General features: G+C 58.3%; 2 protein-coding genes across 17 annotated transcripts in view; both read right to left on the bottom strand.

Annotated features, from left to right (window-relative positions):
* Positions 1-464, bottom strand: part of Tmem52 (transmembrane protein 52) — a 2,129-nt gene extending 1,665 nt beyond the window's left edge. The window contains exons 1-2 of the mRNA XM_010627887.3: positions 413-464; positions 269-354 (exon numbers count right to left, since the gene is read on the bottom strand). Of these exons, the coding sequence (XP_010626189.1) occupies positions 269-354; positions 413-464 (138 nt within the window). The remainder of the gene's footprint in view (positions 1-268; positions 355-412) is intronic.
* Positions 465-1,742: 1,278 nt separating this feature from the next.
* The window catches only part of Cfap74 (cilia and flagella associated protein 74), a 37,762-nt gene continuing 25,015 nt past the window's right edge, over positions 1,743-14,489 (bottom strand). For 7 of the 16 annotated variants that reach the window (XM_033767485.1, XM_033767484.1, XM_010627751.3 and 4 more), the window contains 17 exons: positions 11,922-12,050; positions 10,577-11,027; positions 10,356-10,489; positions 6,642-6,909; positions 6,333-6,431; positions 5,607-5,701; positions 5,010-5,144; positions 4,774-4,883; positions 4,622-4,677; positions 4,422-4,541; positions 4,127-4,282; positions 3,486-3,615; positions 3,229-3,383; positions 2,965-3,097; positions 2,610-2,740; positions 2,243-2,377; positions 1,744-2,142 (listed from right to left, as the gene is read on the bottom strand). In XM_033767485.1, the coding sequence (XP_033623376.1) occupies positions 2,041-2,142; positions 2,243-2,377; positions 2,610-2,740; positions 2,965-3,097; positions 3,229-3,383; positions 3,486-3,615; positions 4,127-4,282; positions 4,422-4,541; positions 4,622-4,677; positions 4,774-4,883; positions 5,010-5,144; positions 5,607-5,701; positions 6,333-6,431; positions 6,642-6,909; positions 10,356-10,489; positions 10,577-11,027; positions 11,922-12,050 (2,539 nt within the window). In that variant the 3' untranslated portion in view covers positions 1,744-2,040. Of the gene's footprint in view, positions 2,143-2,242; positions 2,378-2,609; positions 2,741-2,964; positions 3,098-3,228; positions 3,384-3,485; positions 3,616-4,126; positions 4,283-4,421; positions 4,542-4,621; positions 4,678-4,773; positions 4,884-5,009; positions 5,145-5,606; positions 5,702-6,332; positions 6,432-6,641; positions 6,910-8,334; positions 8,920-10,355; positions 10,490-10,576; positions 11,028-11,921; positions 12,051-14,489 lie in introns of those variants that run through there. The other 9 variants (XM_033767492.1, XM_010627759.3, XM_033767489.1 and 6 more) reach the window with 8 other exon arrangements.

The raw sequence follows: 14,489 nt of genomic DNA, 5'->3' as shown, positions 1-14,489 counted from the left end.
GAGGCCATGCTCTGCCAGACGGCAGCACTGAGGCCGCCCCGCACGACTTTATGCGGCCCCGCCCCCGACCGGGCAAAGGAGGCCACGCCCAAACCACGCCCGCCGCCGCGATGCCCCCGCCTCATTAGCCATGTCCCCGCCAACATCAGGTGGTGCCCACGCGAGGCCCCGCCCCATGAAGAACTCCCAGACCACCAGAGAACCGGTCCCTGGGAGGCCCCATCTGTAACCACGCCCCGGTCCCGGAGGCCCCGCCCACTTCCCCCACCGGCTCAGGGTCTTCCAGCCTGATCACGCGGTCCTGCACCAGGCGGGGCGTGGCCTGCTCCAACCCACCCCAGCTCTCCTGGAAAACTGTGTTGGAGTCATACTGGGGGTGATCTCACTGGGCAAATGGGGTTCATCCTCATACCCGTCAGCGATCCCCGCAACAGGGGTGAGGAGACTCTTTCAGTCAGGGTCATTGAGGCGCTGGATGCAGACGGCTTTCCAAAAACACTCTCCTTTGCAGCCCTCGTCCTGCTCGAGGAGCCAGCTCATCTCCCTCAGCCTGGTTGCTTCTCATTCCGGCTTGGCGAGGGCCCGGGCTCCTGCCGCCCTCTCACTGTGCTGCTCTGCCCCCTGCTTGCCTTGCCGCCCCGCCCACCTGTCTTTCCTCTCTGTGTTCAGCACATGCACGTGTGGACACCTGCTCTGTGTCTCCCTAGAGGGGAAGTGACCAGGGCCGGCAGGGCTCTGCCTACAGCTGTCCTGCACCCGCAGGGACGACTTTCACTCAGCTTGCAGGGCCCCTGCCTGCCCGCCCAGCCCCAGTTTGGAGCTTGGCCCCTCCCTCCTCCCAGTCCTGCCAGTCCTGTCTTGGCTGTGCTTGGTCCTGGAGGACCAGTACCCGAGTGGGGTGGAGACTGGGCTGGGCTGGGCCCAGGCAGGGCCTCTGTGGCCCTCCCCACCTGGGGACTTCCTGCCTTTCCACCTGACACAGCAAGGGTCTGGGGCTGCATATAGTCAGCTCTAGGGAAAGCAGCAAGTGCCTGGCTGGGTCTGCTTCCTCCAGGGGCCCTGGACAGAAGTCCCCCAGACCACTCCAGATCAGTGCCACTGGCTGGTGAGAGGCAAAGCCAGCTGCCAGTACCTCAGGAGCCCAGCAGTGCCAGGAAAGCAAAAGGATTCCCAGCCCCTCCACCCCCAGGCCAGGAAGGGCCAGTTTCTCCTGGCTGCAGGGTGGGTGGGCGGTGCTTAGCAAAGGGCCAGGCAGGTAGGTGCTTGGGGAGATGAGGAACAAGCACAGCCTGGGGTGGGGTGGAGAGCAGGAGCCACTCACAGTTGGGTTTGTCTGGTCCCTTGGAGGGTGGGTCAGGCCCTGAGGGCAGAACCCAGACTTTTTTTGATCAGGTGGACACTCATATTCACAAACTGGACCTGCCTGGCCCCAGCTGAGCTCAGGAAGGAAGTGGGTGAAATGGCCCAACACTTGCTTAGCCCTTCCTTGGGATCATCAGGAGAAGCTAGGGGCCCTGGGCTCCAATCCTGTCCCTTCCCCTCCTCCCTGCATCTCTCCAGTCTGGGGAGTCTCAACTCCAGCCTTGCACCCTGTGCTGGTGGGTTTGGGGGCTCCCAAGGGTCTCTCCAGGGATGCCTGTTACGACTCCACCTTCCCTAGGTCCTTGCCCCACATCTTGCTTCATTATGGACTATGTGTGGGGGTGCTTCCCCAGGCTCTGTCCTGCCTTGAGTCCTGTGCTTGCCATCCACACTGCACGCTGTACATATTGGCTCACAGAGCATTTATTAAAGGTCCATGGGGCAGCTTGCTTGAGGCCCCTCAAGTTCACTGGGTCCTGGGACTGGGGCTTTTCTGAGTAGGAACCAGCCATAAACTGGACTGGGTTCAGGGAAGGGATGCTCTTGGGCTCTGGGCTGGCTGGAAGTGGCCATGTTTGTGGGACTGGGAGCCTGGGTCTTGTCAAGTTGGCCTGGCCTGGCTGGGGAGGACATCTGCTGTGGGAGGAGGGTCTCAGGCTGGGAGAGGCTTCTGTGGCCCTAGAGGGCTGTCACCACGTGGGCTACAAAGATGACTTTGTAGCTCTCCTTCACGTCCCCCCTGAGCTGCAGTAGGGTGGACACCATGAGCGGCTGGTCTGGCTGGGATGGGAGAGGAATCTCAGCCAGGGGTAACTCAGGGAATACTGTCTTTCCCAGTTACCCCCACAGCCGCCTCTCCTATCACTGGCCCAGCACCCACATCAAAGTCAGCAGGTGGTGCCCAGGAGACACTGATGGTCTTGGTCTGGCCTCGGTCCACGGAGCCCCTGGATGGCTCGATGGAGAAACCTTTGTGTTGCAGCCATGCGATGCCGTCCAGGCCAAACTCCACAGTCTGCAGACATCGACACTGATGGGGCTGGGGACCGGCATCCCAGCAGGCACAGGGACTGGGGTTCAGAGCACCCAGCACCCCTCCAGCTCTGCCTGGGGTTGCCCACCTACCCCCGGCTGTAGGACACCCCAGGCAAACCCCAGGCATACTAGTGAGGGGCATAGCTAGGGCCGCCTGGGTGATGTGGGGGCAGAGGCTGCCCGGGTGGCACCAGGAGCAGAGACACCATCACCTTCTTTAGAGACGGTTGTGTGGTCCGGATGCAGCCCACCCGCAGCTCCCTGGCAGCAGGTGGGGCTGGCTGGTCTGTGTTGAGCTGGATGTAGTTCAGGGTCAGCAGGACAGGCTTTAGCTCCTCAGCCTCTGTGGAGGAGGGTGATGGGCACCGGCTGGGCAGAGGCCATGCCAGGACAGGTGGGGAGTTGGGCCTGGAATCCCTCTGAACCCGGGGCACAGTGGGTCCTGTCTGGCTTTGGGGGTGCTGGCCCTGGAATCCCTGCCCTCCTGTGTGGGTGCAGCACACCCACTTGCCAGGGGGCTGCTGGGGGCCCCTCGACTGCTCCCCAGCCCTCCTGATGCCAGCTCACCTTCTCTGTGCTCAGTGTCAGAGGCTGGGATCATGGTCAGGGACTCCACGGGCACATCCAGGGGGTCCCCGCCCTCCACGAACATCATGTGTTCGCGGGCGGCGCCCTTCAGCTGGATCTGGTGAGAGACTTTCTGGGGACAAGAAGCAGGCAGCCTGTCCCCAGCTATGCTTCAGGCGCTGACCCCCAAAGTGGTATCCTTGGCCTTGAAATTGGGCATCCCAGGGAGAGGTTGGAAGGGGGCACGCGGTGGCTGGGCCCCACCTTTTCAAAGAGCACCACCTGGAGCCGGTCGGAGAAGTACAGACTCTCGTGGTCGGGGCTGAAGGTCACGGTGAAGTCCTGCGCTCTCCCAGGGTCCATGATGCCGGTGACCGGGGTCACGCTGAACACGCTCTGGCCGCTGTGGTTCTGTGTGCCTGGGGGTGGCAGGGGTGGCAGGGGCTCCCCATGAGGCCTGGTGGCACTGCACACTGTGCCTGCCCTGTGGTTCAGCGAGTGCCCCCTGGACAGCAGCTTACCCACGATGTCTGTCCTCTGGGGCTGAGTGGTGAGGAACTGTGGCAGCTCCTTCTGGGTGGGGGCCCTGGAGCCTGAGAGGCTGTCCAGCTGCACGGAGAACTTGATGGGCAGCAAGGAGTCGTTCTGCAGCTGCCGGTGCAGGGCGTCAGGAGACCCACAACGCTGCTGCCCTCTGCCTCGTGCCATGTGGTCAGCCCGCCGGGACCAAGTGGCCTCATGCCCCCAACAAGCACTCAGGATGGAAGTCCACTCCACCTGGCCTGGCCCTAACCCATCACAGTGGCCCCTCTAGGCTGGTCTCACCTGTCCTTGCCCAGCCCCGGAGCCCCTTCTCTAACAGTCCCTGTCCCAGGATGCCCGGGGGCCAGGAGTCCTTCAAGGCTGTGAGAGTGGGGCCAGGGCACCCTTGAGGCCTCTCCTGACTCGGGGCCTCCCCAGCGGCCTGTGTTGGGCTCCCATGGGGTGTTTGAGTGGCAAAACCCAGGGGGCTGGCAGGGTCTTGCACAGCCCTGCAGCACAGGGAGACCCAGTGAGAACAGCTGGGCACCACCAGAGGTGGGATCCCTCTTCTCTCCAGAGTGTAGCAGAGGCGCCACACACTGGGGCCTCCCCTGCCCCAGTCCCTGGGCCCCCTGGAAACCTTGAAGCCCATGGAGATGGACTCTCTGGCGAGCACGTAGCCCATGTCCAGGACATCGCCATCAAGGGAGCACGTGATCAGGGATGCCACGCCGGTGCCCAGCAGGGTGAGGGGGAGCGCACCTCTCTTGGTGACGACCTCCAGCCTTTCCTGAGCCTGGAGCACAGCTTGTGTCAGCTGGGGGCTTGGTCTGTGGGTAGTCAGGTCTCCCTCTGCCCTGTGGCAAGAGGGGCTGGGGGACCAGGCTTGCTCAGGGCCCGCCTGGGGACACAGGTGTCGGGGGGCTGGTACTCACCAGGACACTCTCGTGGGGTGAGAAGGACAGTGCCAGGACCCGGGTCTCACCAGCGCGCAGCCTGCTGGGGGTGTTCACCAGGAAGAAGGGGCCTTGGGGGTTCAGTACAGAGAAGTCCACCTGCAGCTGTGTCAAGGAGCAGGAGTGGGGCTCCCCATGGCCCAGCTCCACCCCGTGCCTCTGTGGGTGCACAAGGATACGGCCAAGTCCTCCAGGCAGATGTTCTGGAGGGAGACCTTCTTGATGCTGTGATGCCCTGCAACGGTACAATGGCAGGAAGTCGGCTAAGCTTGGCTGCCTGAGTGGCTCTCCCAGCTAGGTGCGGCCTCACTGGGATCCAGGATGGACTCACCCACAGCAATGTGGCCGAAGTCGATGACAGTTTTGCCTCTGTCTGAGGTCACCACGACAGCTGGAGCCACTGCAGGACACCACAGCTCCAGGTACAGCATGTTGTGCGGGCTGTGGGCAAGGCCAGGGGCTGAGGGCAGAGTGGTGGCCCCATGCCCGCCCAGCCCGGGCCTGGTCTGCTGACAAGGATGGTGAGCTCATAGCTGACTGCATTGGGCCTGGCCCAACCCTCCACACCTGAAGCTCAGGGGTTCCAGTTCCCTCTTGTCTTTGACGTCACCGCTGGCAACAGCGCAGGGGACCATGAATTTGTCAAACCGACCCTGGAAGGTTCTGGCCAGAGTGGCCTGGGCGGCCTGGTACTCATCAGCTCTGGAATGAAACCGGCAAGGGCATTAGCAGCCCCCCTCCGGCTCCTCAGTGCCTGCTCTCTAGGGGCCTGGCTCCGGGTGTATGGAGATGGCAGCCTGGGGCCAGCACAGCTTCGCCACTTTGGGTCCTGGTCAGCCACGGGGGAGCTGTTCTTGGGACACAGGATGGAGTCTAGGGCTAACAAGTGTCTAAGCCCCCAGAGCACTCCTGGACTGCTTTCGCTTTGGGAAGGCTGTCAGGACAGTAGCCTCTCGTACAGCCTGTGGCAGGAGTGACACCAGGCCCCAGGAAGTGCTGGGCACATGCCTGGGAGAGGAGCCCCCGGACCCAGCTTGATCACCTGGCGCTTCCAGCCCCATGGGTCCGCACAGCTGTGCTCTGGCAGTCTGCAGGGAGAGGCCCCCAGGATGGCAGTGGGGTTTTGTGGTGGCTGGGTCACACAGGGAGCCCTCTCCATCGTACCTGGCCTCCAGCTCCTGCTTCTGTAGGGTGGGGGCCTGGCCCAGCTGGTCCTGCACTCTCACATCCTTCCTCTGGGTGGCTACATCCTTCTGGAGCTGGGAGGCAGGAAAGATGCTGGGGGGCTTTCCCAGGCTCTGTCTGTGCTCTGGGGCAGAGCTGCCTGGAGCTCCAGGCCTGCTCCAGGCCTGCTGAGCCATGGGGACCCACTGACTCCTACAAAGGCCCGGGGCTAAGCTGGGGGGACCCAAGGCCAGGGCAGAGACTGGGGCTGCCCAAGGGCTCCACGTCACTAGTGGGGAAACAGAGGCACGGGACGGGTGGGAGTGTGTGTGAAGGCTCTTGACCGAAGCCTTCCGAGCCTCACTGCCCCGCCCATGGCTCATGTATGAGGTGTGGCTGTCACCAGGGTCTGCTGCTGCCCTCCTGGATTGTTCCTACGCTTTCCCTGGGTCACCAGGCTGTACTTCAGGTTGCTTCTGGTCCAGTCTCTGTCAAGGCCCAGCTGTGCCCTAGGTCCTGGCCTCCGAGAACCCCGTGCTCTCCAGGACCCAGTCCTCAGCAGGTCCTCACCTGTAGGGCAGGGCTCCCTCTTGCTGCCAGGCAGTGCTCTTGGGGGTAGGATGGGACTTACAAGAAGATCCCTTACCCTCTACGGCCAAGCAAACCCACCCCGCACTGTGGTACACTCTCCTCTGACCGCCTGACCCTCCCAGGGGTTCCACATACCGGCTTGGCCTCGCTTTCCTTGCTCAGGGTCTGGAGAGCTTCCTGGCTGACAAGCTTGTGGGGCAGTGTGGGCTGAAAGGCCACCCGGACCAGGCACCTCTGCAGGGGGATATTGGCACTGAGCCCAGGTGTTGGGCCTGCTTGGCACTGCCACGTCCAGATCGTGGTCCTCCCTGACCACTGCACTAGAAGCGGGCACTGTAAGGAATCTGTCTCCCTGAGGTGTGGGGCCCCGACTGTGCGCCGGGACCTCGCCCACTGCCCAGAGGGTGAGCCTAACCCTGGCTTGGCCTGGCACAGCCCGCTCACCTTTCCAGGCAGCACGGTTCCCACCAGGGGGGAGATGGTGATGGGCGCATCCTTGGGTGGCAGGAACTCGAAAGACGTTGGTCCTCCTGGGCAGGGGCCCCCTGAGGGAACCACACGGGGCAGTGGGCTCATGGTCAGGTGGGAGTTGGTGACGTACAGCAAGGCCACCGAAGTGTCGTACAGTGCGGTAGCCGCAAACTTGATCTGGTAGTGGGACAGCTCCAGGGGTGGGTGCACACCCACAGCATGGCAGGACAGCTTGAAGCACCTGAAAGGGACCAGTGGGGCACTTGGCCATGCGGGGGCACAGGCCCTGGGCGCCTCGTGGGGAGGTACAGCTCTGGTGTGGGTGCAGGCCGTCAGCGTCACTCTGAGAATACTGTGCAGCCCTGTGCAGTACTGGTGGGCCAGAGGCTTAGTTGCAAAGGAGGGAATTTCTGGCTTACTATGCTAAATATTTATTGACATTTAAAAAATTATAGCTGATAAGTCGCTTTTAAATATAAGCAGGAAGTTTTATACCATCACAAGTTGAGTCCTGGCATCATCTGTTATACAAAGAGAACAGATATTTGGCATTTTAACTGTTGGAAATGTATTTATTATGGATTTTTAAAAATTGTCTTAGCTGGGCGTGGTGGTACATGCCTGTAATCCCAGCACTCCAGAGGTTGAGGCAGAAGGATCGACATAAATTCAAGACCAGCCTGGGCTACATAGTGAGTTCCAGCTTAGTCTCAACTACATAGCGAGACCCTGTCTCCAAAGAACCACAGACAATTTTTTTTTAAAATTTTTTTTGGTTTTTTGGAGACAGGGTCTCGCTATGTAGTTCAGTCTGGCCTTGAACTCACGGTGATTCTCCCGCCTCAGCCTCCTAAGCACTAGGATTACAGATGTGCACCACCATGCCCAGCTATTTTGGAGACAGGTTTTGTGTAGCCCAGGGTGTCCTTGAATTGTCGGTGATCTTCCTGCCTCAGCCTGTCCAGGGCTGATGGCAGGGATGTGCCACTATGACTTGCTTTGGAAATTTTATATTCCACATTTGTCTTGAATTCCTGGCCTTTCCTCATTGACTTTATCCTAATTACACTTGTGTGTGTGTGTGTGGTGCTGGGGACTGAACCCAGGGCCTCATGCATGCAAGTCAAGCACTCTACCACTGAGCTACAACTTCAGTTCTGAGTACATGTATTGTTTTACACTTTCATTTTTTCCTATTTTGGGGCTAGACTCAGGGCCTTTGCACTGAGCTACATCCCCATTGTATTTTTTTTCTGGTACCAGGGACAGAACTTATTTTTGTATTTTGAGGGTGTCACTAAGTAGCTGAACTGCCTAGGATGGGCTTCAACTTGCAGCACTCCTGCCTCAGCCTCCCAGAGTGCTTGGGTAACAGGTATGTGCCACTGTGCCTGGCTTGTTTCATACTTTAAAGGGTGACAGTGGGTACCCTGTCCTACTTGTCTCTTGCACAGTGCGACGCAGGGTTGGGATGTTTGTATCCCTTATTTCTACCTGGTCAGAGGCCCTCTCCTTGGGGACACTGCTGGTGACCAGCCTCACTCCCTAAGAGCTAGAAACATGTGCAGCGTGACAGTCATTGGTGCCTCGTGTTAACCCAGCCTTATCCTCTTCTAAACACGATGGACCTACATTGCCAGGCTGGTTCAGGGGTCTCTGGTGGCCTGGGGCTCCTGTTTCTATGAATGCTGAGCATTACTCTCAATGATTCCCCTTCTCCATGTGATAAAATGCACACAGTGACTCACCTTCTAGTTGTTGTTGTGTTTTTATTTTTTTTGAGGGGGGCTCACTGTTTCCCAAGCTGGACTCCAACTTCTGACCTCAAGAGATCCTCCTGTCTCAGCCTCCCTAGTAGCAGGGATCATAGTTGTGCACCCCCCGACCTGCACCTTTTTTCTTCAGTGCTGGGGATGGAAGCAGCACCTCTTACATGCTGCATGCAGGGGTCCTTCCTTGTCTCTGAGGCCACCCAGGCTCACTGGAGAGATGTCAGGGGCTGCCACTGTGACAGCTGGAGGTCTGGGTTTGGCTGGGGCCTGGAGACCTCCCTGGTGGGCCTGTGACATCGCTCTTGGCATCTTCTGGGGCAGTGCGGTGATGGCTCAGCACCTGGCTTGTGCTGGTGGCAGCAGGTGGCTGCTCAGAGACCTTCCTGAGCCCGCTGCTCCTGGCCTGGCTGTGCCACCTGCCAGCTCAGTGCAGGTGTTTTCCTGCCTGTACAGCTCGGGGGTCTGTAAGGTCGGCACAGCTGTTCAGAATGTTTGGAAGAAGAATCGTCAATGAGATTCTTTGGATGGGGCAGGGACTTTTCATTGTTGGGGGCTTGTGAACCTCACATTCCTTTTTCTTCATAGTTGTTCAGCTCCCCAGAGCTTTACCCGCTGTTGCGTTAGTCTTGGTGACCGCGGATACGGGGAATTTTCCTCTTCCACCCACGCTATCAGGTTTCTCACAGCTCAGGCTCAGTCCCCTCCAACACTGACTGTATGTTTTCCTCTTTACCTTGACTGGCCTTGCTAGGTGTAACATGTTTTCCTGAATTTTTTCTTTACAAAAAAAATTTTTAATGAAACATTGATTTCTTTTTTGTTTTGTTTTTTTTTTTTGGTACCGGGGATTGAACTTGGGTCCTTGCGCTTGCAAAGCAGGCCACCGAACTGCTGAGCTAAATCCCTGGCCCTTGTTTTTTTTTTTTTTTTTTTTTTTTGGTACCGGGGATTGAACTTGGGTCCTTGCGCTTGCAAAGCAGGCCACCGAACTGCTGAGCTAAATCCCTGGCCCTTGTTTTTTTTTTTTTTTTTTTTTTTTGGTACCGGGGATTGAACTTGGGTCCTTGCGCTTGCAAAGCAGGCCACCGAACTGCTGAGCTAAATCCCTGGCCCTTGTTTTTTTTTTTTTTTTTTTTTTTTGAGACAGGGTCTCATTATATAGTTCAGGCTGGCCTCGAACTCATGGCAATCCTCCTGCCTCAGCCTCCCAAATGCTGGGATTGTAGGAGAGCACCGCCATGCCTGGGTGAAACACTGATTTCTATTTCATTGATTTCTGCTCTTACCTTTCTTATATCTCCGCTTCTACCTTCTTTGGGTTTAATTTATTGTGCTGTTTTCCTAGTTCTTAAAAAAAGATTGTTGATTTTCAAACCCTCTTCGGACACATGCAATTATAACTAGAAATTACCCTGTGCTTTTGTTGTTGTGGTGGTTGGTGGTTTGAGACAGGGTCTTGCTAAGCAGTTCAGGCTGACCTTGAACTAACTTTGTAGCTCAGGCTGACCTCAAACTTGCAGTGATCCTCCTGCCTCAGCCTCCTGAGTGCTGGGATTCCATGCACATGCTATTATGCCTGGCTTCTCACTGCTTTTGATGGGCCACAGGTACTCAAATTTAACACTTCCCAAGGGGGCCCTGCAGTATGCAGTGAGGATGAGGGAAGTGAGCAAAAGATAGACCCTGAGCAGAGGCAGATGACCACGCCCCACCCTGCTGCCTGGTTCTGGTTCTGCTGCTCCTCCCTCCACGTCCCACATCCTGCAGACCCACAGCTTGGTTCATCCTCGCGCATCTGCGGAGGCTGGGCTGTCTGGTGTGCGTCCTGCCGGCATGGAGTACTCAGCGCACATGGAGACACACAAAGACCTGCTCGGACTCTCCAGGGCCTCAGGCATGCATCACCGCTGCTCACCGGTTTATCTTGGACTTGCAGACCAGTTCGAAGCTATACTCTCTGGCCTTGGTGGGCTGGAAGAGCACCTGGAGCTGCAGCGTCTCCAGCGGCAGGATCGTGCCGAAGCCGTCATTGGGCTGGATGTCTACAAACTGGGCAGCAAGCAGTGAGAGTCCTGTAGTGCCCGAGGGCCACAATGCCCTGTCCCTGGTGGACCCTGGGGCGACCCCAGCGGGTACCTTGGGGAGCCCCACAAATCCGAACTCCTGGGGCAGCAGCGAGTGGTTGCAGAGGCTGATGCTGGCCCTGATGGCCTCGTAGATGGTGCAGTAGCCAAAGTCCAGCGCGGAGGGGCAGAGCTCCAGGTCCGAAGTGGTGACAATGGCGTGCACCGTGAAGCCCACCGGCTTGGTCTGAGCATGAGGCAGACCACACTCCCAGTCCTGACCACGAAGGCACAAGCCGCCACTGCTCCTGTGCGGCTCCAAGGCCTTGCTTCTTCCCTCTGGGCTGCAGCGGCTAAGTCGCCCGCCACCCATCCAGCCCTGGGCACTCTGGGCCTTGTGGAGCAGCCCGATGCCCTGGGAGGAGGCCACACTGACCTGGTCAGCCACCCAGATTGTCATTGGGGCCTCCAGCACGCGGGTGTCCTTGTCAAAGTACTCCCCGGCATCTTCTGGGAGGGACTGTCTGCAAAGTGGGGCACACTGAATGGACTTTCTCTCTTCCCACTTTGCAAAACACCAGCTGCTGGTGAGGGTTGCTTCCGAATCCCAAGTGCCAGGCAATGGGGTCCCCACAGCAACGTCTCTTGTCACCAGGGCTGACGAGGGCCCTTGTGGCCCCAAAGGCCTGAGATGTGCTGGCCCTGTCATTTCCGGGGAGTGACATGGGTGTGGGGGACTGTGATGAGGACACCTTCTGAATAGTGGTGCTGAAATCAGCAGATGTCAACCCAACAGCTGGGTCCCACTCACATGGAGCCTGCCTCTCAGAGGGAACCACAACATCCCTGTGAAAGTCACACGGGAACAGTTGGCTCTGATTCCAAAGTGAGTATCATTATAGGAATATCAGAAAATGAAAATAAGAAAGAAAACCCACTGCATGCTGCCAAGCCGTGAAGGCACGGCCAGGCCGGGACTGAAAGGCCCCATCTCGCCGTCACCCATGTGGTCCCAGCTGCAGCACTGGGCTCAGGGCAGGGGAATTAAAAGTGGGGTTGCAGCCTCTGATGCACTGGAAAGCTGGTGCAAGTGATCCCAAGCCCATCCAACTGAAGACAGAGGCCAGGGCCCACGGGAGGCCAGAGACCCCTGCCGTGCACACACATCCAGGCACTGCCTAGGGAAGAACCTGAAGGGCAAGGGGACAGGAGACACAGGGACCCAGCGAACAGCAGAGACCAGCTTCAAGGGTGTGTCAAGCTGACCCCCAACCTCGGGGCCACGGTGGCGCATAGTGGCACAGCACACAGCAGGAAGCTGGCTGGCTAGCGGGGGCCCACAGGTGCTGCACTCACAGCGAACTGCCCTGCACCGTGTGTCCCGGGCGCCCAGAGGGGACCAGCACCCGCCCACTCACCGGGGCAGGAACTTCAGCTGCACGGAGCAGGACGCCAGGGCCTGGATGTAACCCGTCTCGGGCAGCAGCTCCAGGTGGCCTCTCAGCTCCTTGCATACCTCGAACCGCAGGCGCAGGGCCACCTTGGACCTGCGGGCAGAGCCAGAGCACAGTCAGGGCCACAGGACCTCACCCTGCCGTGTGTGTGCCATCTTTCAGCATGAACTCTCATAGCTGGGCGTGTCCCAGCACTCAGGAGTCAGGCAGAAGGAACCATTTCAGAGCAGCCTGAAGCTCAGCCAGGTGAAGGTGGGCCAGGACCACACAGTGAGACTGAGACCGTTTCAAGGAGGAGCACTGATTTATTTCTATCGGGGGAGCCAGTGCAGAGCTCGGCACACACCCAGTCCAAGCCAGGCAGGGGCCCTGACAGCTGGAGAAGCTGAAAAGCTCTGCTTCCTACAGATTGGTTTTTCTGAAAGGAAATCTGAGGAGAAAGTCTTAAAAATAAAAACTTCACTGCAGTTGAAATACAGCCCTGCCAGTTGCCAGAGATCACTGCTTTCTGGGAAGAACTCCTGGCAGGGGGCTGCAGGGTGCAGGTCCTGGGGGTGGCACAGGCCCCTTGCTTGGGTTTGGCTTCCCTGCCTGGGAGGCTGGGTGGCCAGGCCTCTGCCGATGGCCCTGCACTCCCACACAGGGCCAGCAGAGGGAGCCAGAATGACTCTAGATGCTCACCTAGAGGTTTGTTGCTGCCCCATGGCCCTTGCTGCTTTCCCATAGGCCTGCCCACCTCTGGCAGCCACACTCTGCCGAGTCAGCCCTGGCCACAGTCCCTACTCACACCCATGGTGCCTTCCTTTGTTCCTTATGAAGCATTCTCAGGCACCCTGAGGGAAAGCTGCTTCCTGGTCCACCTAGAAGGCATAGCCAATGGTTCCAGAGCCTTCTAGAACCTCCTGGTGCCTCTTTGGGGTACTGTGAATGATCTTTGCCTGTCCCATGTCTTTGCAGGGTCTGTAGCCCAGGGTCTCCGGATGTGTCTTCCCATTGTGTCGCTGAGGGCCAAATCCCCAGCGATCAGGCAGAGTTGATGGCCATTTATTCTTTCTGTGGACACTGTATGTGGAAGCTTCTCTGTGTCACCTTGACTGGTAAGGGGTGGCAGAGCCCCCTGTAGGTGTTTGGGTGGTACAGGAGGTATGGTTTGAGCACTGTATGTGGTCCCTGGTACCCTTCTCTGTGGTGCTGTCCCCTGCTCTGCTTCCTGGCCACCCTGAACAAGCAGCTCTGCTCTGCCAGGCCCTTCTGCCACATTTCTCCTGCCTTGGCACAAGTTCCCATGGACAGAACCCCCTGAACCATGGGCCAAACCACCCCTCTCCACTTTTTCCTTTTTGGTACTGGGAATCAAACTTGGGACCTTGTACTTACCAGGCAGGCACAGCACCACTGAGCTAAATCCCCAGCCTACACCTCTCCACTTTTAAGTCTCAGTGTGGGTTGCTGGATTCCAGCAAGAGGAACGCTGACTAATCCAGACAAGAGGGAAGTGGCTGCACTTCAGGAGAGGCACAGCTGCTGACCTCAGGCCATCTGTGAGGGAGCCCAAGACAGGTGCCAAAGAAAGGCCCCTCTCCACTCTCAAGCATGGCTGTCAGAGTCTGGGCCCACCGAAGCTGCGGGGGTCTTGTGCTCCCCACTGTGGCGGGCATGCACACCACGATCACTAGACCCCAGGTCCCCTGGGAGGTGGCTGCTTGGGCTGTTCAGAGACTGTGCAATCCCCAGTGTACAGCCAGCCAGGGTCCCTGCTCCCCATGCTGGATGCTGGTCCTGGGCACACATACAGCAAGGGGTCTTCATGAAGTAGCACATTTCCTACAGCCATGCAGCTCAAACCCACCAAATTATGCAAAGCTATGAATGGCTGATAATGGATTTTTTTTAAAAAAAAATCACTATAGCTAGGCATGGTGGCACATGCTTTTAATCCCAGCTACTCAGCTACTCAGGAGGCTGAGACAGGAGGATCAACAAGTCTGAGCACAACTTACTGAGACTGTCTCAAAGTAAAAAATAAAAAAGTCTGGGATGTAGCTGAGTGTGAGGCCCTGGGTTCAATCCCCAGTGTCACACACACACACACACACACACACACACACACTCATGCTGAAAAGTGTGTGCCTTGGGTGGAGTGACAGCAAAACTCCCTGCGGCCCCTCTTTCTCTCCCACGTGACCCAAAAGCACTTTGTATCCTGAGATAAACCCTGTGTGACACTGGTCCCCCAAACAGCCCCACTGAGCATCTCTCCCATACCCCTACTGCTGATGGAACAACTCCCCGGGCAGTGGCAATGCCCGCTGAGGTGTTGGCTCCCCTGTGCATTCCCAGGTGTATGCTGGCTGCCCCTCCATGGGGTGTGACCTGGTGGCGACAACATGCTCCTGGGGCCTTCTGCCTGGTGCTAGCTGCCTGTGGGCCAGGGGGCACTGGAGGCTCAGTGAGCAGTGTCCTGCCCTGTGGCCCATGAGCTGGTGACACACAGGTGCGGGGGCCACAGAACACCTCTGCCCAGTGCTCAGA

The sequence above is a fragment of the Fukomys damarensis genome, unplaced genomic scaffold, assembly GCF_012274545.1.
Source record: "Fukomys damarensis isolate Sample0158 unplaced genomic scaffold, DMR_v1.0_HiC HiC_scaffold_23, whole genome shotgun sequence".
Lineage (NCBI taxonomy): Eukaryota > Metazoa > Chordata > Mammalia > Rodentia > Bathyergidae > Fukomys > Fukomys damarensis.
The sequence above is the reverse complement of the archived record's forward strand: the minus strand, read 5'-3'. Positions and strand labels throughout refer to the sequence as shown.